We start from the raw sequence: 27,638 nt of genomic DNA, 5'->3' as shown, positions 1-27,638 counted from the left end.
ATCAGCATCCGATGAGGGATATAAAGAAGACAAATAAGAACATGGAAATGTGTTATAAAGGGCTGCCAGGACGACCGGAGAAATTCATACTCCTCATCTTTTACCTTCAACTGTGGTACAGGCCAATAGTAAGTGACATGTCTCTTTTATCATTTATACAGTCTTCCGATGGGACAAAATACTCTCATCCATGAGATTGATTAAAAGCGGCTCAAAGTGCAGCTGAAGTTGACCCTCTTGCTGCTGCATTTTACACCCGAAAACAACTGCTAATTAGGAAACGATCTACTTAATTATAGTCTAATGACATCTTTATTGCAGTGCTATTACCATTATTATCCTCTGTCCTTCACTGGCTCTTTGGAGCACACACACACACACACACACACACAATTGGACAGCAAACGTCCTCATTAGGCTGCTGACGCTAATTAGTGATTATCAAGGCTTTGCGACCTGCATCTATCACCGCCATCTGTCTGGATTCAATCAAAGAGAAAATCAACAGGGGAAAACAGGGGTAAGACATAAAAGTAAAAAAAGAGGCTAAAATTGGGTGACTGCTCCAGATGTTGGTTGGAGCATGTATTTGCAAAAGGCATATTGGCAAGAAATGTCCTAAATTCTTATCAAAATTATTACTATTTGATGCGCAAAATATCAGCTTAACTAGATTTAATGTTTTAAAAGCAGGAAAACTGCAAATATTTATATTCATTTTGGACTTTTAGAAATTTGGGCATCTTCTTTCTCGAAAAATAGGCTACACCTTGACGACTGACAGCGACAGAGAAGTGATCTAAGAGGTGGGTCTGTTGTTGATGATGTTTTGTCCATTAGGCTGTTCCCTCCACGTTTAGCCTCCATCGCTACACCCACTCACCCACAACTCCACCAAAGCAACAAGCCGAGGTGCGTTTGGCTTGCGGTGCATGCGTCTGCTTTACTGTAGCCTATACATAACTATGTGCTTTCGTATTATCTTTTCAGGCTGAAGCAATTCACCCGGACTGCGCCATCATCTCAGAGCACCTGAGGGCTCGGGAGATTTGTAGTCAGACGAGGAGAAGCGAAGCGCAAAACCAGACCGACCACAGCGGTGGGTTCATGTGTGATGCTGCTGTTGCTTTGTTGTCTTTTCTGCGCACACAAACACACACTTTGTGAGAGTACGCCTTGGTGCAGTGCCAGAGGTTGTTTTTTTTATTTAAAAAAAAAGACAGGAATGTGGGCTAAACTTAAAAAAAGGAAGAGTTTGGAGAACACACACAGGCAGAGATAAAGGAAAATGATCTAGGTTAAACTTTCTGAAGGACCTGTTAGTGCTTTCTCTGTGGTATCATATTTTATTTTGTGAGCACAGTTTTCAGTTCAGGTGTTGACTCTAGGGCCGTCATGATTGACAGCACACAGGAGTATCAGTAAGTCAACTCATACAACATCAGAAAATAGTGGAAAATGATCATCAAAAGATCTCAGAGCCCAAGGGGACATCTTCAAATGACCTGTTTTGTCCAAAATTGCCAAATATTTACATTACTATTATGTCAAAAAAGCAGCATGGCTGGAACCAGTGAACGTTTGACATTCTTGATCAATCGATTATCAAAATAGATGCATGATATGATCAAAAGTGATTAAACAACAGTTTGTTTCACTTACAAGAGGGCTTTTTTTTAAATGACCAAAAAGACAAGGAGTCTGAATCTTTAGATAGCCTATTAGATATTGATATTGGTGTATCTTTTTATTTTATTTTTAAATGCAGCACTGTTTTAGTGGAGGTGGATCAGCAAAAATAGCAAAACAAACAAACAATAAAAACAATTACATTTTTAAAACAGAGATACAGCACAATACAATACGTATAGTTAAAGGTCCAATATTTTACACTTTTCTGGTGTTTAATTTAAATTGAGATATTTGCAAGAAGATATATTTGAGGTTTTAAGTACCGAAAAGGAAGAACTTTTACTTGTAATTAAGTATTTTTTTTACTATTGCTACTTTTACTCAAGTAAATGACCTGAATACTTCTTCCACCTCTGCTGGGTGGTGGGTGTCCAAAAAATAAGGTTACTGCATTCGTAGCAGCAGAACACAGAACAACTGTGTGACACCCCCCATTTCACTTTGATTTTCCTGTGTGGGATCAATAAAGTTTCTTATTTGTTTTGAAAAGACTATAGAGAATGACTTAAATCTTTAATGTGCATGCACTGGGTTGTAGGCTCCATCATATTGATCTATACCCACAATGACACCAGTTCTTCCTCCTGGTGAGGTTTCACCTGCTTGTCCTTCCAATCTGACTCATTTACTTCATTATATACGATTGAACCTGGCGTCTCCCAGAGGGCCACACTGCATGTCTTTATAATGGACTGCGCCACTGAGGCCAAGCTCCTCTCCACTTCATCAGAAACTGCCCTAGAATAACAACACTCTGACAACTCCCCTCAGCGAGAGTGATGAACTTTAACATTTCCAGACTAATTTGATCTTAATTACCCCCGATGACTCTGCGACACAGCGTTTTGGTGCAAAGTTGTTATCTGCTGCTCATTACGCAGATAAAAGTCTGTTGATGGACTTCTCTGTCGGAGTAGGCGTGTTTCTGCGTCCATCAGTGTGCTACTAACCACGCAGGTGACATGTAATCATGCAGAGAAATGATCATCACTCCTGGTGATAATAGGCATGGGCGGATCTAGAGAAATATTAATGGGGTAGCAAGAAGGTAGCAAGGAGACTTTTATATATGCTGATTTAATCACACATGTGTCAATATTTGCTTGGAAAAATCCCCAAATGAAGATATTTTAGCTTAAAAAATTGCTTTATTTAGGCCAAAGACACATAGTCTAAAATGTGGTCATAACAGATAATTAAATTATATGTGTTTATTTCCATTTTTTAACACTGTATTTGACACCAAACTGGGGTGGCTGGGCATTTTTTAGCCACCATTAATAAACATTATATAAACATATGTTAAACCACATATTATGCAGTTATAAGTTATAATAAAGTGTCAATAAATAGGGTTTTTACAGTTACAGATTCACTTATGAAGACATATTTTGCATAATTACAACTCTGTATAATCTTATCATTTGTTATTTGTTCATACAGTATTTATTCAGTAGTAATTCAGCGTTGCAATGTTGCAATTTGAATGCTGAAGGTTTTAATGGATTGTACACAGTTAGACATGATTTTTGTGTCATTATTGCAGGTGCAAGTAGTTTAAAATGGTGCTTCAAATGCCTTCAAACCCAGAAAAGAATACAATTCTTTAAATCACTGAACACCTGTAATTTTCAAAATATAGAAATTATATAAGAATAGAAGTAGTTTTAAAGTAAAGCCGTTTAAAACTGAAACAACCAGATGCACATTAAACATCACAAGTCTCAACTGAATGCTGGTTGCTTCCTTATCAGAGCGTCAGTTCCTCCCTCAGGGGTGCTCTCACTCATTCTGCATCCAAAGTAATTTCTCACGTCATTATTAAGCCTAAATGAAATCCCATTAAGTGGTTGAATGTATAGCCTCATCTAGAGCTATCTAAGGGCTAAGAATAGAGAACTGCTCCGTGGGTGACAAAACCTTTTAGTTGTTCTGAAAGAAAATGTTTGAAAATTGTCATTAATGTCTTGACATGAATAGCTAGACACACCAGAAAATATAGGATTATGGTTTCCCCCCATGGTAGTTCAAAATTCCCCATGATTAAACCCAAAACAAAGATGTCCCAGTGAAACAGTGTACGTTTCCATAATTCATGGTTTTCACTGCACTCACTGTGGCTTTTGTTACATGAATGAATGGGGACACATGTTACTTTTAACATAGATCATATAATTGTGCATCTTTCTTTGGCACCTCTAATCTCAAGGCTAAAAATGAAATCTTTTCATAATCAGCACATCACAGTTGTCACATCACTCTCAGTGTCTGCATGACTCAACTGCAGAGATCTGAATTTAAGCACAGGAGCAGGAACTCCCTCGTGGGAATATTATTCCACTACTTGACAGACAGTAAAATTTTCATTTGCAGCACTAAGAGCAATCCAACAAACAGCTTGAAGCAAACAACCTAGACATAAACTTTGGTTCAGATACAGTGCAAAGGACCCGACCTGTTAAAAGGCTTGGGTATGCAGCAGCATTTAGTTTTGTCCACAGCATTGACTGTATATAAAGATGGACGACATGACAGCTTGCCGAAAGTGAAGCCACCTATCTTGATCGCCCTGTGGTGGTTGGTTGTAGTATAGGTCATATAGCCTTCTAGTTCTTATCACGCCGATATATGTTCAGATGTAATCTTTTTTGTTTTAATTAGTTATTTGATACTATAAAAAGAATATTTCATGTCATGACTGACAGCTGAGCCCTGCCTTGAGTCGGCTGGGTGTATGAGCGGGACATTGATACTGCGGTCGTCCATCTTTATATATGTCAATAATCCACACTTAAACACCAAAACAATAATAAACAAGATGAAGAGTCTAAAGAATGGATGTATAAAGGAGAATTACATACAACATTGGAGGTGGGTCAGCAATCATCATTATCATCTTAATCTCTTTTAATTTCTGGCAAGGTAGATGTTAAATCGACAGTTATCGTTGAGGTAAGAAAGTCATACGTACACCACTCAGGTGCAAGGCTTTCAGAAAAAGGCATCAATGAAAAAAACAGTAAAACCTGCACACTCCCTGCCACAAAAAAAATATTTTAATAATGACAGCATTTTGATGCCAACCACACTCCCTGCCACAAAAAAAAAAAAAATTAATAATGACAGCATTTTGATGCCAACCACCAGTGGGAGAAAAACCTTCCTCTTAATTAAAAATAACATTGCTTGTGTAAAATAACAATTTGGGAGAATGCCATGCAAAACTAACCAGCTTTGTTCTTAAAATTAAGGGCAACACAAACCAACAGCATACGATGCACATCAAAACACCCACAGCCATTATTTTCTGTGTGCCCACATACTGTCACCATGTCAGAATATACTGTGTTAATTCTGAACGTCAGTGTGCAACAACTCTCCAGGAAAGCAGCCATTCTGCTTCTGGCACCTTGGCCACTGTGTGTGGAGCATCCAGTGTGTCCTGCGGGGGTCAATTGATGGCCAATAATGCAACACTATGTAACACAGGGCTGGTGTGTGATGCACTTTGTCCGACTTAGTCTGCCACCTTATCATCAGACCTTTTTGATGAAGTTAACACTTTTAATTAATTAATCTGCTGCATTGTTGCCGTCTCCACCAACATGAGCAAAATCCAATCGTACAATCTGCCAGATAGATTTCTATAGAGCAACACCTAAAGTTCAGTTTGGTAATTAAATCACGTCTACCTTGAGCTCTCCTGTCCTTCGGTGACATCAATTCTGCAGCCGGGTCTGTACAAATAACACTGCTGTTAGGTTTTGTTTGTTCACCAACCAAAGTGCCAATAAACGTGCACCGTGTCTGCTGTGAAATACTATTTGGAAGCGGTTTCCTCTTGTGAATAGATGCTTGTTTTTCTATTTGGATTAAACCCATCTGTGTAAACCTGAAGAGGATCCTCCCACATGCAACATGCTTAAGAAAATGTTTCCCCTCTCACCATATCTAAAATTTAGAAGCCAACATCCAAATCTGGCATTAACCACAGTGAAATAAGAAAACCACAATACTGCAGAATAAAATCTCTTAATCCTTGATACCAATTACCCCAGCACATCTATTTTCTCACTGTATAAAGAAACTCTTCCTAAGCTAAACCCCAACACATAGTTAACTGCAAGCTTGTAACCACATCCTTTATTTTCAAGCCTGTACTACTTTAATCATCTTATCCACAATGGATTTCCTCCCTTGACAACAAGATGCACTTAAGGGGGTGGTTTAAAATGTATTGTTTTTTTTAGGTGTGATTAATTGTGGCTTAGTGTGGGATGGAAGCCCACAACAGAGAGGAAATGTCCTTTATATTGAGTGCGGACATGGCCACACCAAGAGTTTCAACTAAGCACTCTAAAGAGGACAGGAGTCAATTTTTCACAGCAGATAGTTTGGCCTTTTTCAGCAGGAAAAGCACCGGTGTAATTCAATCTTATAGTAAGCCAGTAAACATTGTCCAGGAATGATAGACTATATATAGAATATTGTAATGCAGTCATTATTTATGTTATTAATTACATCTGGGCTATAACATGCCCTCTGTAAATATTGTCTCCTAGAGTACAAGCTTTCATGGCTCCAGATTTGTCTTTACTAAAATTACTTTTGTGGTGCCCAAATATGTATCTGTAAATATTTCATAGTTTAATTTCACACTGCTCTGGCCTCAAACAAATAATTTATTTTCTAAGATATGATAAAGCATTTGTGTTGTTTTCTGAGACAAACTGGAACAAGCAGAAATACAATGATGTTTTTCTTGTGTGACTGAAGCCAAGTTATTCTCCCCTGCTAGAGTTTACTTGTGATTTTAACTGAGGGATGGGTCCAATAACAACATCAATTAGTGATACTACTACTAACAATAACAGCACACTTTATTTATATGTCACATGCCATGCAAATAGAGGAAATTAAAGTGTTTCACAAGAGCTGAATAATCAAAAAAAAAGAGAGAGTGCACAAGAAGAATATTAAAACAAAACCAGAAAAAATACAAATATAAGTAACATTTAATCATATACTGTAAGTAATCATATAAACATCAAGTTATTAGCACAGGATGCAATGAATGGGCCTTTAAAACGTTAAAATACCAGTGGAGTTTGTATTGTGTACAGATGCTGAGTAGACTTAATATAAATCTGTAGATGTCATCATACTGATCTTAACTTTGATGTTTCTACTGAATACAAGTTCTGTGGTGTAAATACAATGGGACTGAACGTCCCTCCATGGACATTGATGCAATATATAACATATAAACATAACATAATGAGCTTATGTACATTTGATCAGTGGGAGATATGGAGTTTGTACCATATACACTAACAATTACGGGATTATGGGATTGCTGTTAAAATGTTCAAATCAAGGATCAATAATGATAATTAAATCCAGCCATCTGGATTACATTTGATAAATTGCTTGGTAGCATTAAACCTATAGGAGGATATGTGGACCAGCAGTCTTTAGATAAGTCACATTTTGCAGGAATAACACAAATTTTATTTGATAAAAGGGCAGAAAATGATTAAATTATTAAATTCTGCTACATATATATATTTAATGGTATAGTGTGTAGCAGTAAAGTAAATGTGATACAGCAGCAGTCACGCTAACAAATGCAAACAACGAAGAATGAATAAATGTTTCAACTATGAGGGTGTTGCATGTTTGGTGCTTGAGTTACCTGAGTGTAAAATCCCCACAATTTTATAGCACCACCTCTGACATGACAACTCATTGAGCAAACACTCAATGAGATGAGAGACAATCTGAAGGTGCATTTCAACACAATCCCCTCTGCCTCTCCTGGATCCTCAGCTTCAGGAATATCAGTCTGAGTCAGCCTGACAGCAACAGAGCAGACGCTGACGTGAAACATCCAGCTCCCAGCTCCTCCGTGAATAATTGTGCACCGCTGCCCCACTATCGTTTCCGCGGGTTACGTTGGAGGTGACATCATTTTCGTCAGACCACCTGAATGGATGCAAGTGGTTTTGTGAGATAGGGGAACACGGGTGAAAGAGGATAATCGATTAGATACACTTGCTTTGTACAAATTAAATGAGGCACTGAGAAAACATTGATATTTCACTTGGACAGATTGCTGTCTGTAAGTCGCTGCTCTTTCTCAGATTAATGTCACCAGCCACCGTAGCTGTGACTCATATGTGACTCATATGATTCTTTATTGTTATCAGTTTTCATTCAGTTTATTTTCAAGGATAGGTAATTAAAGAATGGGCCCAATGTGAGATTGCATCCTTTTGAACAATAAAACTTTTTATGTTGCGTTTTTGTTGTTTTGAGTTATAGGATAATATAGTCCTTTAAACTCTAGTCTAACGCATGACATTTACATCAAAAGGTGGTTTAATATTACAGTTATTGACATTATTGGTTAATTTCTGTTCCAAACTGTGCTTTGATTACATTAAAATCGTGTTTTTCCACACTCAAGAAAATGTTAAATGTATAGATGAATAAACATGAATAAATAAATGCACTAAATGTGGCTCGGCGACACCCAGAGTACATTTTACATGCAGGCAGACTGTGTTTATGTTTTAGTCAGAAATCACTCCCAGGTCTTTGAAACATTTTGTTCCTCGAAACTTACAGTGCCTGAGGAGTTTAAACTTTTTAAGGGAAGAGATTTCTTGCTAAAAACTATTTGACATTTATTTTAAGTCTCACTTCCGCCCTGGGGATAAATGAAAAAAGTCATTGCATTATATTGTAAAAAGAAAAGAAAAAAAAGAAACCATGAGCTCTGTTGGCATGTACTGCTTGTGAATAGAATTGGCTCCATATATTTGCAGCACCACACACTAAGGCCTATCACTACGATTCATATGTATCAGAGTGGAATAACTCCATCCATTACTTTGTTCCCTTTTTGTCAAACCTGTCACCTCGCCTCCTGAGACCACGTCCTTCTTGATATGTTAATTAGTCCATTATATACCAGTAAGTATTCTGACATTTATTTAGAATATCGACAGTAGATGGAAAATCTTGGCATGTGTGACATTAAGCAAAAGCTTTTACTGCAATCCATTTACAGAAACACCGTTGGACTGTAGATAAAATGTTTCTGCTTGTTGTATGCACTGGTATAGATTTATTAAGCTAGGATTAACAGAAATATCCTCTTTTGATTACATGAGAAGAAGTATGTGAGTAGGTTATCAGGTCACCTGTATGTACTGTAGTTTCTGTGGTTGATGTGGGAGAATTTGTGCCGATGAAGGCCTGAGGTTAGACTAAATGTTTCCAATAAATATGACAGCAGGAGGTATGTGATGCTGTGAGAAACTCATCATTCTTTTGCTGGAGTACACGACTATTTGAATTTCATAGAGCGTGTCAGGAACACTGTAAGAAGCACTTGACTGATGCAGAACAGTGCCGGATCACAATATCACAATAATTTTGCTTTTCTGTAGGAAAGGCAATCGTCTGTTTAAGCTGCTTATGTGAATGCATAAACTGGCTGCTCCCCATTATAAGCTGAAAATATTCTTTGGATCATCCAGGGGTTTGTCCTGATATGCAAAACACAAAATTAAATAAACACACACACTTGCATTGCAGAAAACATTTCAAACAAGAATAAAAGTGTACAGCTAGCAGCTCTGTAGTGTAGTGTTTTGAGCGAAATGCTAACATGCTTGGAATGACAATGTAATAGTTTAGCACAGTGGTTCTCAACCATTGACTGTTTATATAGTTCACAACCTTTTCGGTTTGTGGCCTCTAACAAAGACACAGTGTCTACGTTGTCACATTTCAGATATCTATGAGTTGTTGGCTGTTTTATTGAAGAGACATTTCCATTATAAACTCATTTAAATAAGTGTCTGAGGGCCAAGGGGGTCACATTATCCATTATCTTTGTGTATTAGATTTTTTTCTTCTTTCCTCTCCCATCAATCATCTCAAAAGCTGTCAATTTTATCAGGTGGTCCTTTGGAGGGTCCGATCCCTATGTTGGGAACCTCTGGTTTAGCAAGTTTCATGTCATCACCATAATCACCATCTCAGTTTAGCATGCTAACATTTGTTAAATAGCAATAAACATAAAGAGCATAGGGATAATATTCATTCATGTCAGTGCAGGCATTTGTACATAAAGTACTAAACAAAGTTAGCTTTTCTTTTTACCTGGTGATGGCGCTAGACAGGAGACAGGAACCATACAGTTGTCATGGGGATACATCTAAATACATGACAGACCAACCTTGCTATCCGTAGACAACACAACAACATTTCAGAAAACAGAAAAGCATTTTAGGACTCACAGCAGAATAGTTATAAGCTTTATAGTCTGGGCCTGAAGAAACAAGAAAATTGGTTGATATCGCTCTTTTTTTTGTGACAGCTTCAGTCCAGCAGACAGAACTAATCAACTGATATTAATGTGATGACACAGGACTGACAGAGTATAAACTCTACACAACTGAAATATGAAAGAAGCACTAACACTCCCCCACCGCTATGAATGTGTAGAGCGGCTGAGAGGAAAACACACAAATGTCTTGAATAACTTAAAGGTCATCAGAATAACATTTGATCCATATCCATTCTTTGTAGACAATGAAATGTGGCCAGAAATCAACATATGTATGCACGCTCGCGAAAGTAACATTAAACAAAGCCTGGGGGCATATTCCTACTTTAAAGACAGGTTTGTCTGCCTGATCAAAATCACGAGGACTTCAGAGGATATTTGGTAGAGATGAGTGTTTGGTATGATTCTCAGCACCAAATCTTAAGATAAAAATATCCAGATGATGGACTGTTTGATCTGTAGAGTCCCAGTACAGTCTTTGAAATATAAAGGTTCATGAATCATCATACTGAAGCTAATTCATGCAGTTGTTTGTCTTCTTCTAAATGTCTTATGAAATAATCATTTACATGAGATATACATGAATTGTTCATAAATGCAGTTGTATAATGGATGATATTTTTTTTATGTGTAAACTCTTACAATCTTGCAAATTAAGTGTAACATTTAGGAGGATCCAATGTTTTCATTAGTGTACAATCACCTGAAAATACCTGTTTTTGTTACCTTAGAATGAGCCGTTTTTATCTACAGGCGCTGCATGTCGCCATTCACGGAGTCTGTTATATTGAACCGCCATGTTTCTACAGTAATGACAAACCAAACACTGGCTCTAAATAGGGGCATTCAAGTTCTTTATGCGTTTCGCGGCCACCGTAGTTTCTCTTTCAAGTTTTGAAGGCTTCACTCTCTCTTTTAAAACCTGAGGGAGTTGTATATCATATTTACATTGAATCAAAAATAAATTCTGCACTGTGTCAAAAGCACTTAAAAATGAACACTGCAGCTTTAAGCACCATTTAACTCATTGTTGTGGTATTCTGGCTGCTCAGAAGTGACAAAGAGACAAAGTAAACAACAGTGCGGTGAAGAAAATCGAGCGCAGCATGCTTAAGACTTGATGAAGAACAAAACAGACCTAAAATATCAGACTTAATCAACTGGCTGGAAATGTGAATTTTAAAGAATGCTCATGTTAGTTAAATTGACATATTGAGTTTGTCTCTGTCTCTAGTGGTCAAAAATATTTTAATATTTAATATAATAATTTCATTTTATGTCCCTCTATATAGAAGACAGGTTGATGGATGTGAAAAGTTAGGTTTCTGTGTAGCAGAATATCTGAATATCCAGAAAATCTGAAAATGAATGCAGGTTCACCTCCGCACACTGTTTTGCAAATATAAGTAGTTGGTTGTATGATTTGAGTTTTTCATTTAGGGGCCATTAGACCACTGCAGAAGAACAGGGTGCAATTAAAAAAGCAGCAGTCAAAACCTACTAATAAAGAACCTGAAGAAAATATGGCATTTTTTTGTTTTTCCACTTTAGCCAAGTAGAACTTATTTTATGTGCAGACTGAAAATGTGCATAAAAAACAAGTGGATGTAAAAACATTTACTGACTGACCCTCTGTATGTGTTTGTAGGATGTAAAACAGAGTGGGACGATATTGGATGCTGGCTGAGAGCTGAAGTCGGGCAAGTGGTCAACGTATCCTGCTCTGAAGTCTTCCAGCATTTCTCCAGCAATCAAGGTTAGTTTCCATGTCAATCCCAATCCCAGCAAACACACACACACAAAAACAATTCCATTCATATAATCAATAGACTCGTTAAGGTAATATGGAAGTCCCATTCTCTGCTGGTGCACTGTCACTACTACTACTCACTATTTTTATCTGTACTGTATTATCTGCAGCTCTAATGCAGGCTGGAGTCACACTGATGAAGGAGCACTGTATGAATTATTCATGTATGTTTGTTGGCAAGGATATATATTGTGCTCTGGGAAGTTTCTGGCAGAAGAAATTACGTTAAATCTAGTCTGTAGGGTTCACACGTCACAGTCTGACATCCTCTTGGGCTGTTGTTGGATTTGTGTTTCAAGAAAGATAGTGCTGACGACACCAAGAGCGAAATATTCTTAAGTTTTAATAATGTAGTTGTGAGAGTGTTGTTGAGTAAAATAGGTTTTATATTTAGAGTTAATATCCTTTTGAAACAATATATTTATGTTGTGTTTATTAATGTATTCATTCATTCGACAAATAATTAAGGTGTTTAAAGAGTTATGTAATAAGTCATTTTAATCCATTATTAATCAATTGCATCTGTATATTAGTGTTTATAGGACAGCTAGTAAATTTTTAAATATGGGAGCCTTTGTCTTTCACTCTAAAAGCACACACACACACAGTGTAAATAAAAAAAAATGTGGGGCTGTTATATACTCTGTTGTCTTACAATTGTCATTATGATGGCATCATTAAGGAAGATAAGGTCAAGATCATTAGGGAATAATGTCCTTTCCTTCTTACCTTGATGGGAATCATGGCTCATTATGATCTGAATTGCAGATCGCTCAAACAGACCACAGTCTTGCTTTCAGCAGTGCATTTGGCAGCATTAGTCCCCATCTGCTCAGCACAAAGGGAATAACCCACTGCCATGCATTTCTGTGTGTCTTTGTTCAAACAGTCCAGCTAATGCTAGCATGCGCTACCTGCTGCATACAGACTTAGCTGTACAATCCCACCACAAACATAGCCGCACAGAAAGTGATCCAGCTGACCTGACACCTGCTGTTTCTAAATGGACATTCACCAGGACTAAATGTCAGTGGAATTGAAGAACATGAAAGTGTCAGATGTTTTCTAACTGAAAGCACTAATGGAGTGAAATGGTCCAAGAGAGGAAATGTCGGTGACGTTGTACAAATGTGCTGATATTTTTGTGCACAGGAATGACAGCTTCCTATTACAATGTAGATGCCTTTTTCCTTCTAGACCTCGTAATCCTAAAGAAGATTGAAAAAGATTTGAGATTTTATGTGTGAATGTATCAAAACAATTGAGAATCTTACAAATGAAATGTTATGACTATAACTTATGTTCCCTGAAGCAGAGGAATAAGGTACAAAACATAAGGGGCTGATATTATATATGTTGTGTCGAGTTGTTGTGTTGTGTTGAATGTCACCAGCAATTTACACCAGCATTTCACATCACAGTTAAAACTATAATATTTAACACTAGACCTATGTTATATATTGTGTTGAGTTGTGTACTAACATTATGTTACTAACACTGTTCAAATACAGAGAAATCTGATTGAGTTTTTTCAGAAGTGTTTCACTGGTCGCCTGTCAATAGTGTCATGTCCCCTTTGCACATGCATCAGCATTGTGGTCTATACTACTATAATACTCTTTTTACAATTTTTTTTAGATCTTGGTCGTTTTTAAATATATATTTCAACTGAATGAAGGATTTTAGTCATCAGAAGTTAACAGAGAAACACGCTGAGGTAACATTAGCACACATTGGCTCACAAGCCCTCTAGGACGTTCTTCGTTCAAACAGCGTCAGATAAACACTGATTTTTAAGGGGAAACTGCTTTATTCAGTGTTTTTACTGGTTTTAATTATTGTTTTGGAGAGTAGGAGACCTCTATGGGTAATTCCACTCCCAGTAGAAACCTCCTGCACGATGAACACTAAAGGAATCCTAACCAATTGAATCTGACTGCAGTGATAGCAGTGGTTGGGAAGACAACAACTCCCATCATCCCGCGCAACTTCACATCGTCAAACTTTTATTACTGTAGTAGCAGAAATTACATACTGCATGTTTTAATAAAACTATATGTTCCAAGAAGATCAAGTTAAGACAAAATGAAGATGAAGATTAAGAAAAAAGTGAAGAAGAGCAAATTGGTTGAGCTTCTAAATCAGTGCTGTATTGTAAAATCTTTGCAATGGTCAGTTCACTTGAATCCAGTTTGAATTTCTGCTATCTGCTCCCACATCAGGGTTTGTTTACAGGAACTGTACTGCTGATGGCTGGTCAGAAATGTATCCACCCTACGAGGAGGCCTGTGCTTTCAGCGATGACAGCGAGCCTGAATCTGAGGTATAAAGACATGTTGTTATAATCATGCCAATCAGTTAAGCTTATTCATATTGTTTCTGTTTCCTCTCCACTCTCCCCCCGCGCTGCTTAATTTTCAGTTCAGACCTGTTTGTAGGTTTTGGTCTTCATAATTTTTTCCATGAGAGCCACACTGACAGTCAACACACACAGTCAATAGAAGCAGAGCCACTTTTACTGCAACACATCAAAGACCATGCAATTTTGGGTGTGTGATTTGGAAATGGTACTCCAGGTTACTTTGCTTGAAAAAGGAGTGGGTTTGGTTTCATATTAAACTCAAAGGACCGCATCCATGGAGGACAAATAAAAAACATCCTCTTTCCATTTTTCTTGAAATTTTCTATGCCGTTTGCAATTTTGTTTGATTAGAATCCACTGATCCATTTTCATTTTTCATACACTACATTTTTACTAGCATGAGTCCATAGCCAACTAATGCTTCTGCACGAGTGAGCAGTTCAGTCTATTGCAGTATATTTCTAATATTTATACTAACTTCTGATCAACCCATATCAATTTCAGGCTTAAATTAACGTCTAGTTACTCTTACCCGCTTCCAGTCTAAGCACCGTCAGAGCCCACTCTGAGTACAGTTATGAATACAGTTGTAGGTCTAAGTTAATTGAACAGATAGAGATAATGGCGAACCTGCTCATCCAAAAAAAGGTAATTAAGTACCTTGGTCTGGTACCTAGAATAGGTTCCCAGTAATTAAATAATGACTACAGTATAATTTCTCTCTAAATTTCTCACAGCCGTCCAGATTATTACTAAGTACATCACATAGACCCTGTAAAATCTAATTGTCTTTCACAAGCCAACTATTTATTGAGCCATCCAGCAGCACTTTAGCTGTTGTGGTGCTCCAGAAGGCTGCCAAAACTGGCAACACTGCACTATTTAGTTTAAGTAGGTGTGAGCAGGTTTTGACAGGCCCATGTTTGTAGCCGGTACTACCATCTTGTGTATGAATTTTGCAGCTGTTTTGAGTATATTAGAAAGTATGTGTATTGGCTGAATTATGATTATTTGGTGCCATGTGAGCCGCCAATTAAAGCTTGGTGAGCAGTGCAATGATTAACAATGGTTAAGTGCAAAGCCAACATGCATTTGTGATACTTTGGTTTCAAGAATAAATGTAAACAATTTAGGTGCAGCTGTAGTTATATCAGTCCCAGTCAGATCCAGTTCCATAGCCATTTCCCATACATACATGTGACAACATTACAGTCTACTAAACTCTCTGTTTCTCTCTCCAGACGAGTTACCTCTCCACATTCAGACAGGTTTACACTGTAGGCTATGCCACCTCGCTCATCTCCCTCATTACGGCCATTGTGGTGTTCACAGCCTTCAGGTAAGACCAGGACAGCACATACTGTCCCAGATACACACACAAACAGAGAGCAGACGCTGGACAAGGACAAGAACTAGGAGGGTCACTCAGCCAACATTTATGGAGTAAAGAGCCTAGACTGGGGTCAAAAGTTGACAATTGTGTGCAAATGAGGGTGAAATTCACCTGGAGGCTCTGTAGAGATTTGCTGACAAAATTGCAATGAAAAAGTGATGCAGTAGTAGGACAGGAGGTTTACTCTTTACCTGAAGGGGATGAATGTCTGTGGATGAGAATGTCCCTTGCCCCCAAGATTATAGGTAAAAAAAAAAAAAACTAAGTAGTGTTGGGCAAAGTCACATAAACTGTTGGAGGAAGGCATAGGATGCTTCTTTTTATGGGGATGCTGTTTTCTAACTGAGAGACAGTGTCAGTGGTGCAATTATAAAAGATAAGAGTATTTGTGCATATATGTGTATGTTGTTGTCCTTTCCATCTGTTTTTGCTTCTTTCAGAAAGTTCCGCTGCACCAGAAATTACATCCACATCAACCTGTTCTCCTCCTTCGTCCTGAGAGCCAGTGCCGTTTTCATCAAAGACACTGTGCTGTTTGCTGATGAAACCCTGGACCACTGCTCCGTGTCCACGGTGAGCATGCCAATTAGTCAATAATGTTCCCATCATAAAGCAGATTCCCACATCTGCCGTGTGATTGAGTTAACAATGTACAGAGACAGGAAAGAGGGGGAGACACGTGGCAAACTGATGAATGGCACCTGTCTTTTCTTAGCAAATTCCTTTCATTAGTCGACAAGATTGATGAATTCTTCAACACAGTTTAAACACAAAAAACTGCAAAATTGTTTTATTTTTTGAAGTTGTGGAGGAAGTGTTGACAAAGTGAAATGATGAACTGCACACATCTATAATTATTGGATATGTTGTAGTGACTTTTTTGTTCTTTGTGTTTGTGTAGAGGCAGGGCCATCCTTTCAGCCTGTAGTATTTTCCTCTTTGATTGTTCTAAATCAATGTAGACTCTTTTTTAAAAATTGTCTTCAATATTTCGGTATTTCAGTCATTATTGCTTTTGCACTGTCATGGTCCTTCCTCATCAAACAGGTTCAAAAGGTTTCCATATTCCATGATTTCTGTCTTCTGTGCATTGTTCTGAGTCACTGATGATACGTATTATATGTTTGTAATCCATAATCAAAAGAGTCTTACACACACTGTGGTGAAAATTGCTTTTTGTGTGAAACCACAAAAAAATAAAAAATAATAGACTCAATCAATAATCAGCCAACAAATCCCCCCAGGATGTCTGTAAGAGTGGTCTGACATTGAATGAAGAATACACATGCAATAATTGCCCGAACATTGAAGGCTTTGCTTTTTAAATCAGAAGCAAAGATGACTAAACTTCTCTGAAGGACCAGAGATCCTAATGGAAACAGTGAATTACAACAGGAAGAATAAGATTTATATGACTCAAGTCACAAATATAACAGTAAGAGTATATTTTCTTTTGAGGACTTGCACAAAAAAAATGTGAAATTGAAACAAACCATTTGCGCTCTTGTAAAACAGAATTTGTTTGGATAAAAATTGAGGAAACTGCTTTACAAGTTGCAAGCTTGTCAAAACTTTTTTCCTTCCTTTTACAGATACGTCTTAGCACATCCCAGAACCCAGTTTTCCCAGCTTCTCAAGTCATAAACTAGAAACACAAACTCTTCAAAAGCTTCATATGCTCACATTTTTGCTGCAATGGCTGCAGTGATGAAGGGCGAAGCATATTCATAGACACATGAGGAAATATAAAGACAAAGACCATATTTGCAATATCATTGCTGTCCACCATGAATCCCCAAATTTGGTGGTTTTTGTTTAATCTCTGTTATGGGTTGAGAAAATTCTCCTACATCTTAAACTAAATTAACCATTTAAAGCCCCTACAAGGAACTATACGTGGCGTTTCTACCGCCTCATTTAATTAATTTCTAGGGGAATGTGACCTAACCTGACCCGTTGGCAGGCATTAGGAATACCAATATAGAAAAAGCTGATGGTGTTTGCTTATGTAGGTCATATGGAGGCATCAGTATTAAACTGTGACATAACCAGTACAAATAGGAATACACAAATACACAACTTTCACATAACTATAAGTATAATGCCATTTCAAGATATAAACAAAAATAAACAACAGCAAGTGAGATAATTATCTCCATTTTTGGGCTGTGGGTTTACTTTTATACTGTGTAACAGAATGGAATATGAAAAGGATGTGTTAGATAGTATATTATTATTGGATAGGAAAACTTTAATCTCTACTTGTCATCTTCTTCTTCGACACATGAGAAAAAGTTCTTAATGAGTCATCTGGATCTTCCTGCTATACTTCCTCGACCAAAACTGTGCGTGTTAGTTCGGCATTAAATAACTTTGATTTGTTGTGTTCCTCTCTAGACGGCGTGCAAGTCAGCCGTGGCTTTCTTCCAGTTCAGCATCCTGGCCAATTACTTCTGGTTGCTGGTGGAGGGTATGTATCTGCAGACCCTGCTGGCCCTGACCTTCGTCTCTCAGAGGAAATACTTCTGGTGGTACATCTTGATTGGATGGGGTGAGTAGGGATGCCTGAAAAGGTCATCTGAGGATGGCAAGCCCATGGCAGACTGACAATCAAGTGATGGTTGAATATATAATATTCATAACACATACAAACGCCTGATAAATTCATCACAGCGTGGAAGTTGCCTCAGGAACAAAACATGTGATCAGCTCTCAATAAATTACATAGAGTTATGGTTATCGATGATAGGAGTTCAATAGGAAGACATCGAGAAGCTTCATCAGGGGGAAACATTAACTTTCATACGGTGTGTTCAGCCTCTGACTGAACTCAAACTCATCATAAACTCTGGTTCTTTCTGTTATTTTCCTCCAGTCTCTCCTTGTTTTCTCTTTCATGTCTGTAAGTTTATAAAGTAGTTTCGTAAGGACCCTGGATATCGACTTGCACAGATTCATCTTTTCGTCAATTTTGTGTCACCCCGCATCTAAACACATTTTTCCACTGACTTTGTACACAATTATGCAACCTCTAAAATTGTATTTGCTTTCTGTGATACAAACAAAGTTAAGAAACTTAAAGAGGCTTAATGGATTAATAATGTGAGAAGCTTAAATCCAAGGACAATGAATGAATGTTTATGCATTAAGAGAGTTTTATAAGGGATGTAAAAATACACTCAACTTTTTTTTAATTCACAATACTGGGTGCACAATGTTTTATCATGATGTGATGGTGGTTTGTGATGATTTTAGTTTCTGTGTTAGATGTTTAGTGTCTTTTAGAGGCTGTCCATCTACTGTACATGTTTTATTCTCATAATAACTGACAAAGATTCAGCCTTTTTGTATGGCGATGTTTTGGAGGTACGCTGCAGAACTGCTGATTTGCCATTATTTCCATGCACAATAACAGAGAAAGCAGGAGCGAAGCAGCCTATGATACATAAAAACACCCTGCACATCAATTGTGTTTTTCCATTTGCTGGCACATGCCAAATTTTCTGTCCTGCAATCCTGTCACTGGTATATGTGCTGTGGAGTTTTTTTTTCTGCACACTCTGTAAACACTATATGACAAACACTGTGTGCTGTCAGCTTGTGTTGCAGTTGTTTTTTCACTTTGCTTCTTTGTTACTTGCAGTTATTTGTGACAGCACAGTCATCCTAATAATAACAAAAACCCATAATAATATTCTATCCAACACAACAGTCATTTATGAGACAGAGAGGTAGTGATTCAGCTGGTAATTTTTGATCCCATTCATTTGGGGTGATGCATTACAGTGCAATGGATTGTAAGTTTCTCCTGTTATTATGCACACCTTTTGTTATTGCACAATATATTCACATTTGGGTTGGAAATCTACGGTAAATCCAGACAATAATTCAGTCCCAAAAACCTGGAAACATTTTATTTACACAATAGCAGTGCCTGAGCAGCTATTGTGGCTGAACGTGCCCTTGTTTTTCCTGTGTTTTCTCCCTTATCTTTTGCTTCCCTGAGCTCTCTGCGGATGTTTTAAGAGCTTTCGCTCTGTTTGATTGTGTGTTGCTCAGTCAACTGTTCCGTTGTCCTCTCTTTCTTATCCCATTGTCTTTTTTTGTTTCTTGTTTGCCGTGTATTTTCCTGTTTAAGTCTGTACTCTCAAGTGCTTGTAGTGAAGTTCCACAGCCTTTGTCTGTATCCTTTCGGTACTGTTACCAGAATGTTTCAGTGCAATTGAGGAAGTACAGGCTGAGAAGACACCCAACAGTTCTGTTTATACAGCAGTAAAGGTGCAACAGCAGCATACCTGTTATGATGTTGTGGACACAGATGGTGAATTTTTCCTGAAACTTTTAGCCAACAGAACCTACACTTGATTAAACAACATTTCCAGAGAGCATGTTGGGCCTTTTGTAGTCAGAGTCAATAAGAATTTGTAATGGAGTATTTTTAATAGGAGATAGATGGACCTAATGGCAGGATGCGGTGAAGAATGACAGCAGGACTGATGCTCAAATCACCAGTCTCAGCAGTCTCATTAAGGAATAGTTGGTGCTGCAGCATTCAGGCAGACATGATCATTCAATTTTGGAGGCTTTGTAGTTTTTAGTGCAGTTATTGGACAAGCCACACCGTACAATAAAATGGTTTTAATTATATCAACAGACAACATACTGTAGGTCAAAATGAGGAGGGATGAAGGATGATGGAGGGACAAGTTAAAAAATAGTTCCCTCTGCCTCTGTCCATCAATCCGTGTTGAAGATAAGTAGATTCTGCAAGACTGGGATTCTTCTAAGTCTAAGTCTAGGTGCAGTCTTCATGTGACAAGTTTGTAGAAATTCCACAGGAAACTAATTGTATCCTCCTTTATAAAGAAGACTGAACAATAGGTTTGCTGAACCAGTTATATTTTTGGTGAAGGGAGTGATGTCTTCCTTGTCTTCCCCTTTGCTCTGGGGGTGACAGTCAGTTGGAAACTATTGAAAGGACTGCCATGAAATTTTGTCATCCTCTACCTTTTCATCTAGCACCCTCTAGGTTTATCAAGGAATTGAGGAAATGTATAAATCATTATACAACAGAAGGTTGTAGAACAAAATTAAAGTTTGCAGTTTCTTCATGCTACACACACAAAAAAAGATGATTTAATTCAGCTTAGCATTAACATACTGTATATATTAACAAACAAACAGTGTGGCTTATGCTTGTTAGCATTGTCATTGTGCTGATGTTGGCATTCAATAATTTATTCAAAGCAATGCTGTTCGGAAGTACAGCCTTACAGAGTCACTTTTACTGTAGACTCTCTTGTTTTCATGCACGGTTTAGATAACACCTCCTGTATTAATGAAGAGAGATGAAGAAGGGGGGCAGTCACTTTGTTAAACTTGATCACTAGAACTCACGTCTAACAGAAGTTTAGAACATCGTTCTTTTGTCTTATAATAATACTTTCAAATGACATTAGCAATGCCTAATGTACATTGTACATAAGTTTGACTGCCTCTCTTTAATAATTTAATTTATAATACATGACGTATTCTCCATTCAACCACATTCAAACCTGATTCAAACATTAAACTATGCACTTCTTGCTAAGGAACTTATCTCTGTCCTGAGGATCTGTGTTTTTACAACCTGAAAAGGAACCAAGGGAACCTCTGATGTGTCTTATCAGGTTCTTTTTGGTTTGTACCATCTTACCTCCTGCTTTTTAATGTGTGTCTGATTCTTCTTCTGGCATGGAGATGCAAGAGGGAGACAGATAAGTCTGATACACTCAGTAAGCACAATGTTTTATATGCCTAATAATATTTTCATAAAAAATGCAGTTTGGTTTGAGTGTTGTTCAGACAAATTTTACTTGACAGTAACACAAAGCATTAATAATTCATCTCTGCTCTTATGTTTCAGGGCTCCCATCAACAGTTCTTATACTTTGGGTATTGACCAGATTCTTCTATGATGACACAGGGTATGGAATATTACATGATACGCAGAAAAGCAGCTTGTTTTCTCAATATTTCACTGCACTGTAGGCTAATCATTTTCAACTTGAATATCATTTTAATGCCTAATTAAAATTGTTTTCATTTTTTAATTGCAGTTGCTGGGATGACACGGACAAAGTTGGTATTTGGTGGATTATTAAAGGACCAATAACAGCCTCGCTACTGGTGAGTGAAGAGCAGCGAAATTCATAGTTAATTTTGAAACGGAGGGTACTTCATTTCACTTGACTGTCACTTGATTGAATCATTTTGGCATACATGAAGCACGTGCCTTAACGTCCACTGTGGAGATGGAAAAAACGCCAGATCTGTATGGAGCAATGAGGAGACTGTAACTTTCCTCAAAATAATATGTAAAACAAATGCCATAATTTTTCCTTTTAATGTTTGACTGGTGCTCTTTTAATTATGTAATCTCATTGCACGCTCCCTTCTTCTGGTAAGGTATTAGGGACCCCACAGATGTATGACTTTACTGCTTTCATGGTAGCTTAACTCCTACTGGCTCCCACGCTACTTAAACCCTGCTGGCGGACTTTATTAGTTTTAATTGCCTAGCTAATTAATCTAACACTACCTCCATCAGTTGAAAACACCATCATTGCAGCTTTGCAGACAAACACACTGTTTAATTTATTCCTTACACTTGTTTTGGGATCTGGAAAGGTGTATAGAGTAGAGTATTGCTCTTAATACAGTCAGTCTAATACACACCACGTCAACATGTGGAGGAATCCAAATCAAATCATTTCTGTTCGGTGGAGGATTTAGCAAGTGGTCAATCAGTTTCTGTTTTATCCTTAAATGCCATTGAATTTAACATATTAATCAAAGTTTTCTTTTTTGGGCTTAGTGGGATTTTAGTGGGTTTAAATTGATTTCTTTGTATTAAAACAGTATTGTTTTTTATTTATCTCACTGTGTGGATTTTGTCATTTGGTGTGCACGTATTTCTACCAGGTCAACATAGTCATCTTCATCAACGTGATCCGGATTCTGGTTCAAAAGCTCAAGTCTTCAGCTATGGCCGGAAACAATGAAACAGGACATTTTATGTGAGTCACAACTTTTTTAACACAACTGGACCATGACGTTAAAGTTGTCCTTGTACAAACAACAGTTCCTTCAGAGGCACTTGCGTCAGGGAATTTAACCTTCTAAATTGTTACATGATTAGTTTTGGTGGAAAAGTCACTGTTCTTTGAGGGAACTTTACAAATATATTAATGTTATATTTCGGTAAAATCAGCAATAACAAAAGCTTCAACACAATAGAAAGGTAAAAAAGAGTTTGGGGAGACTAAGGGAGCTGTAGCAGCGAACGGTGTGTGCAAGAGTGTAGATCAGCAGAGCGACTAGTGAGAAGTGTCAGGCTATAAAAGCTGCCTTGTGCAACTCATAATGAGATTGGATGTTACCTCCCAGCAGGTAACCAAACAGCTGATGAATAGACCACTGATTGGGTGGGATGAAAGAAGCAGCTGATGCCAGTAAGCTAATGCAGGCCTGACTTCAGAGCTCTGCCTGAAACTAAGAAACTGCTTCAGATTTGATGCTCATTTTAGTTCAACTTCAGTTCTCTCTGGCATTTAAATATTTAGAAAGTTTGAGGATTTTAATGCCTGACCTGTTAAGAAATTATGAAGAATGAATGATTTATCACAGAGGGTTGAAGAATTAAACTGTTATGTGGGGAGTTTTACAGTATTTTGGTATTACGTAATGCCACTTACTAGTTTTATGACATACACATGAGATTAAAAAGTAATTTTAATAATGTGTAAAGTTCATGTTTGTTACTGTAATGGCTTCTTTCTACTATGAAGCAATTGTGCTGAGTTAAAACCGCTGAGTGAGAAATTTTAAGATGTTGGAAATGGATGGCAGTTTCTTTGGAGAGTTTACTATGGACAGGGGAAGGAGAGTGAATTGATAAAATCCCTTGATAAAATGCTGAAGTGCTGCGTCTATGAATCTACTCTGGGAGCCCAGAAATCCTGCTTTACTGGAATAAATCCCTCATTACGTTTGACATTTTGGTCGGTGCAGATTCCAGCTCAGCTGAATTAATTTAGAATGAGCGCAGCACATAAAAATAGCACCGGATACCAGAAATAGACGTCTCCTCTATCGCCGTGCGACAGGATTGTTCCACCAGCTCAATGCATGTGACTCCCTTTCAAAAGCTTCATCTCTTTCTTACAAACTTCAATCTGCTTCAGGCGGCTCTGTGATGTTAACACAAAAGCACAAATCTCAGGTGTGACAAAAGAGAAACACAATCCTATTATGGGCTTGAAAATAATCTGATGGGTTCTTCTTAATCTTTAATCTTTCGGCGGCCATGGCAGTGATGTTATTTTTGATCAGAGTGATTATTTAGTTTTTTAGAATATTCAGATGACTTTTGTCATGGCCGAAAAAGTGTTTAGCTTGACTGAGAAGCTTTAAGTCTGACATAACGATCAAAGAACAAGACCGTGTGCAGACATCTCTTTTGGGATTTTAACTGCTGTCTATTGCAGTGGTTCCCAGCTTCGTGGTCGGGTTCCCCACTATGGGTTGCCAAAGCTTCATGGGGGGGGGGGGCTTCTTGTTCCATGACCAAGCATCAGGAACAAGAAAACACTGAACTTATCAAAAAAAGAAGCCAATTAAGAATCAAATAAAATCACTCCTTTTACACAAACTACTTAGTTACTGAGATCCATTAAATACTAAATTATAGAAAAGGGACCCCTTTACTTTAAGTAAAAAAGGCGGGAACCGCAGGTTTATTGATCTGTGATAGAATATAAATAGAATATGTTTTGATTCAGCTGTGATCTAGATCATTAGATATGTGCCCAGATATATTAGCCCAGTGTATCACCTCTGTGACATGAAGTAATAAACAAACAAAAACAAAAAAGGAAGATAAAACAACATGGGTACTAATTAGTTATGATTTTGTGATTTTTGTGGGATATATTAAAGAGGTGGAGGTTTTTTTTTTCTGAACCACATGACTTGTAATGTAATGTAATGTCACCAAAATAAAACAACATTTATATGATATTTAGACATCAGTGATTTGAGCTAAGCTTTGAGCACAATGCATCTGGGTTTTGTATTTTGACATTTGAATCTATTCACTGATTGGCCTGAGGACGGAGTCGTTTTAAAGGTCAGTTTGTTTAATAAAGATCTGATATCAGCAACATCCGGTCTACCTCTGATGAAACTTGGCGGAATGATGCATTCTGCTTTTGTATCCTGGCATTTAGAAACTAAAACACTGATTAGACAGACACTGATAAAGCTGAATATTTCAAACTTTGAAAGGCCATCATTACTACTAGCTTACATTTTCTGATTATTTTGTTGTTGAGATGATACATTTCTTTAAAGCTCCTGAAAACTTGTACTATGAAAAAATAATAAGCAACAATCAAAGTCAGAGTAAAAAGAAACATCCTCTGTTATTATTTCTGAAGAGTTTAACACTGAGGATTATGTGTTTGAGCAGTTTGATTCAAAGTTGCTAAATCCTGATTGAAGTATGTGGCATCACATTTTTCAAACTGAGCCCCACAAACTTTAAAATACAAGAGCACAGATTAAAAAAGAAGAAGACAGAAATCTCTCATGTGAAACCACCCTACTGTTTTATGTCTAGCAAATGTTCATGTAGGACCAATCTCTCAGAGTAAAAAGCTGATTAAGAAAATGTGTTTTCAGGGCCTTTATACGGATTAGCACAAGGTTGTGCCTTTACGTTACCTGGACTGATGTTCAGTCTTTCTTCTTTCTTTTATTCCTCTATTATTTGTTTCCCTCAGGAGGCTGGCTAAATCCACGCTGTTCCTTATCCCTCTGTTTGGGATGCACTACACAGTATTTGCCTTCCTGCCTGAGAACACTGGAGTGGCAGCCAGATTGTACATCGAGCTGGGGCTGGGATCCTTTCAGGTACTGAACAACAAAGAGGGAGCAGAACAAAAAGGACAGATTTAAAAAACTATATTAAGATATAACTTAAAGCGACCAAAGGTGAACTGCTTATAGTAGAATGCTCTCAATAGGCCTTTTCAAAGAAGACATTTTGATTTAGTAGGAAAAGCACAGGTGTAACTATTACTATTATTGGATCTGTTCTATCTAAGTGTCTCATTAAGACATGACAGTGAGCTAGCATGCGAAGTACCAGGACCCTGAAAGTGAACAGCTACATGGATCATTTTTCTTTATTGTCACAGTTTCACACTGTGACATGTGGCAAAATGTCTTCCATGGAAAGGGCCTAGCTAACAGCTTCTTAAGCTGGCAATATTTATGTCTTAATACAATTTGAATAAAAGAAAGGTCATATGTTGGTCACTGCATGTCGAGTGAAGGGATAAAGGTCTTTTAACCCTTAAATGCATGAACTATGACAACTTCATGAACCTGTTCATATATACACACATAAATATACATAGACATAAAGACGTTAACTGTTACTTTAAATAACTGAACTAATGAACTAATTGAACTAACAAAATATTGTTTTTGTCACAAAAGGTTACATTTCATAACATAAATCAACTAATTTTCAACCTAAAAAGTTACTGCAGATGAAGATTATTAAAGAACACAGTCAGAGTAATAGCATGAATTACTGGCTAGTTGAAATATAGCTAGCAAAGCATGATGTCCAATATAGTGAACAGATGTTTAATCTTAATTTTCTCCTAACATGATACCAATACTTTTTTTAACAATTGTATTACTTCTAAGTTGTTACTTGATGTTACCAAATTTTAAGGCCTGGGTAGATATTCTTGAACTGCTCAGCATTTCTAGCCTTCTGTCGAAAAAGTTTGTGTTGCACTGGCCAGTGGGTGGCAGTGTATGGGATCATGCGCTCCACTGTGGTGGCTCATTCACAACTATACCATCAAAACCTGCATATACGAAAAAACTGCTTTTGAATAGTTATCCACTGTAGTGAGCACTATGTGTGAATGTTAAGTGTGGGCTGACTAATTTAAAGCTGTAGGTAACTATACAAAAATACATTTTTTGTCACATTTGCTGTAACTTTCACTAAATCCTGACTGCAGTACATGAGACACATAATCTGTGAAAAAAACAGCTTGAATCCACCGCATCTGAACGAATACCAGAAACCAACCAGAAAGATAGTTGATTCTTGAGTCTCTTTCCCAGGCGACTCAACAATCAACTATCTTCAAACCACCAAATCACACTGTTGTTGTTTGACAACCTGGGACAATCAAATATCTTTCCTATCACTCATTGGTTGTTTTTGTTGAGACATTGTGGATTCTTGCAAATGCTATAGGAGCACAAGGAGGAGCAAGAGAAACCTGATTTTTTTCACATATTATCCGTCTCATGTACCATGTATTTTTATAAAAGTTATCTACTGCAGCTTTAATTGGAATGTGCATATACGATTGTAGAATTATGATTTTAAAAGTCACCATGTCTCTTGTGTTGCAGGGTTTTGTTGTGGCACTGCTTTACTGTTTCATGAATGGCGAGGTAAGTGAATGGATTCCTGAACTGTACGCACAGTGGCTTTATCAAAAGCAATTTCTGTCTCCCGTACAGCTCTGCATGCATGTGCTTGTCTGCAGGTCCAAACAGAGCTGAGGAGGTGGCTGTGGAAGTGTCACAATCAAAATCATCTCACCCCAGCTAAGCAAAGTATTACCCAGATCACAATTCGAGCCCGCGGGGGGCTCGGGAGGCCTCCCTCTACTGGCAACATCTCTTCGGTATGACTTTAAGAGACCGTCAATGAGAGAAAAGTTGTTGTGAGAATGTCAAACAAAGTATCAGAGGCAGTCCTCAAAGCTCAGCCCGCTGATGACATTAATTCAACAACCCCTCTGAGGGAAGGCGGCCATAATGAACGCTGGTGAGTGATTGAGGAAATTATGTGCCAGTATGCATTATATCAGTGTCAACAGCCGCTACGACCCTGACAGCACACGTTTCTGAGCTTAATCAGTGCGGCCCGCCTTCT

General features: G+C 37.7%; 1 protein-coding gene across 1 annotated transcript; it reads left to right on the top strand.

Annotated features, from left to right (window-relative positions):
• Positions 1–11: 11 nt before the first annotated feature.
• On the top strand, positions 12–27,393 carry LOC118334975 (pituitary adenylate cyclase-activating polypeptide type I receptor-like). Its single transcript, XM_035671123.1, has 13 exons — positions 12–128; positions 991–1,099; positions 11,703–11,810; positions 14,087–14,187; positions 15,468–15,565; positions 16,060–16,192; positions 18,017–18,170; positions 21,525–21,585; positions 21,718–21,787; positions 22,583–22,677; positions 25,444–25,573; positions 27,110–27,151; positions 27,247–27,393. The coding sequence occupies exons 1-13, from the start codon at positions 12–14 to the stop codon at positions 27,391–27,393; spliced, it is 1,365 nt and encodes a 454-aa protein (XP_035527016.1).
• The last annotated feature ends 245 nt before the right edge of the window (positions 27,394–27,638 follow it).

The sequence above is a fragment of the Morone saxatilis genome, unplaced genomic scaffold, assembly GCF_004916995.1.
Source record: "Morone saxatilis isolate NCDOM2014 unplaced genomic scaffold, NCSU_SB_2.0 Contig23, whole genome shotgun sequence".
Classification (NCBI taxonomy): Eukaryota; Metazoa; Chordata; class Actinopteri; family Moronidae; genus Morone; species Morone saxatilis.
Note: the sequence above shows the minus strand (reverse complement) of the source record. Positions and strands in the feature narration are given on the sequence as shown.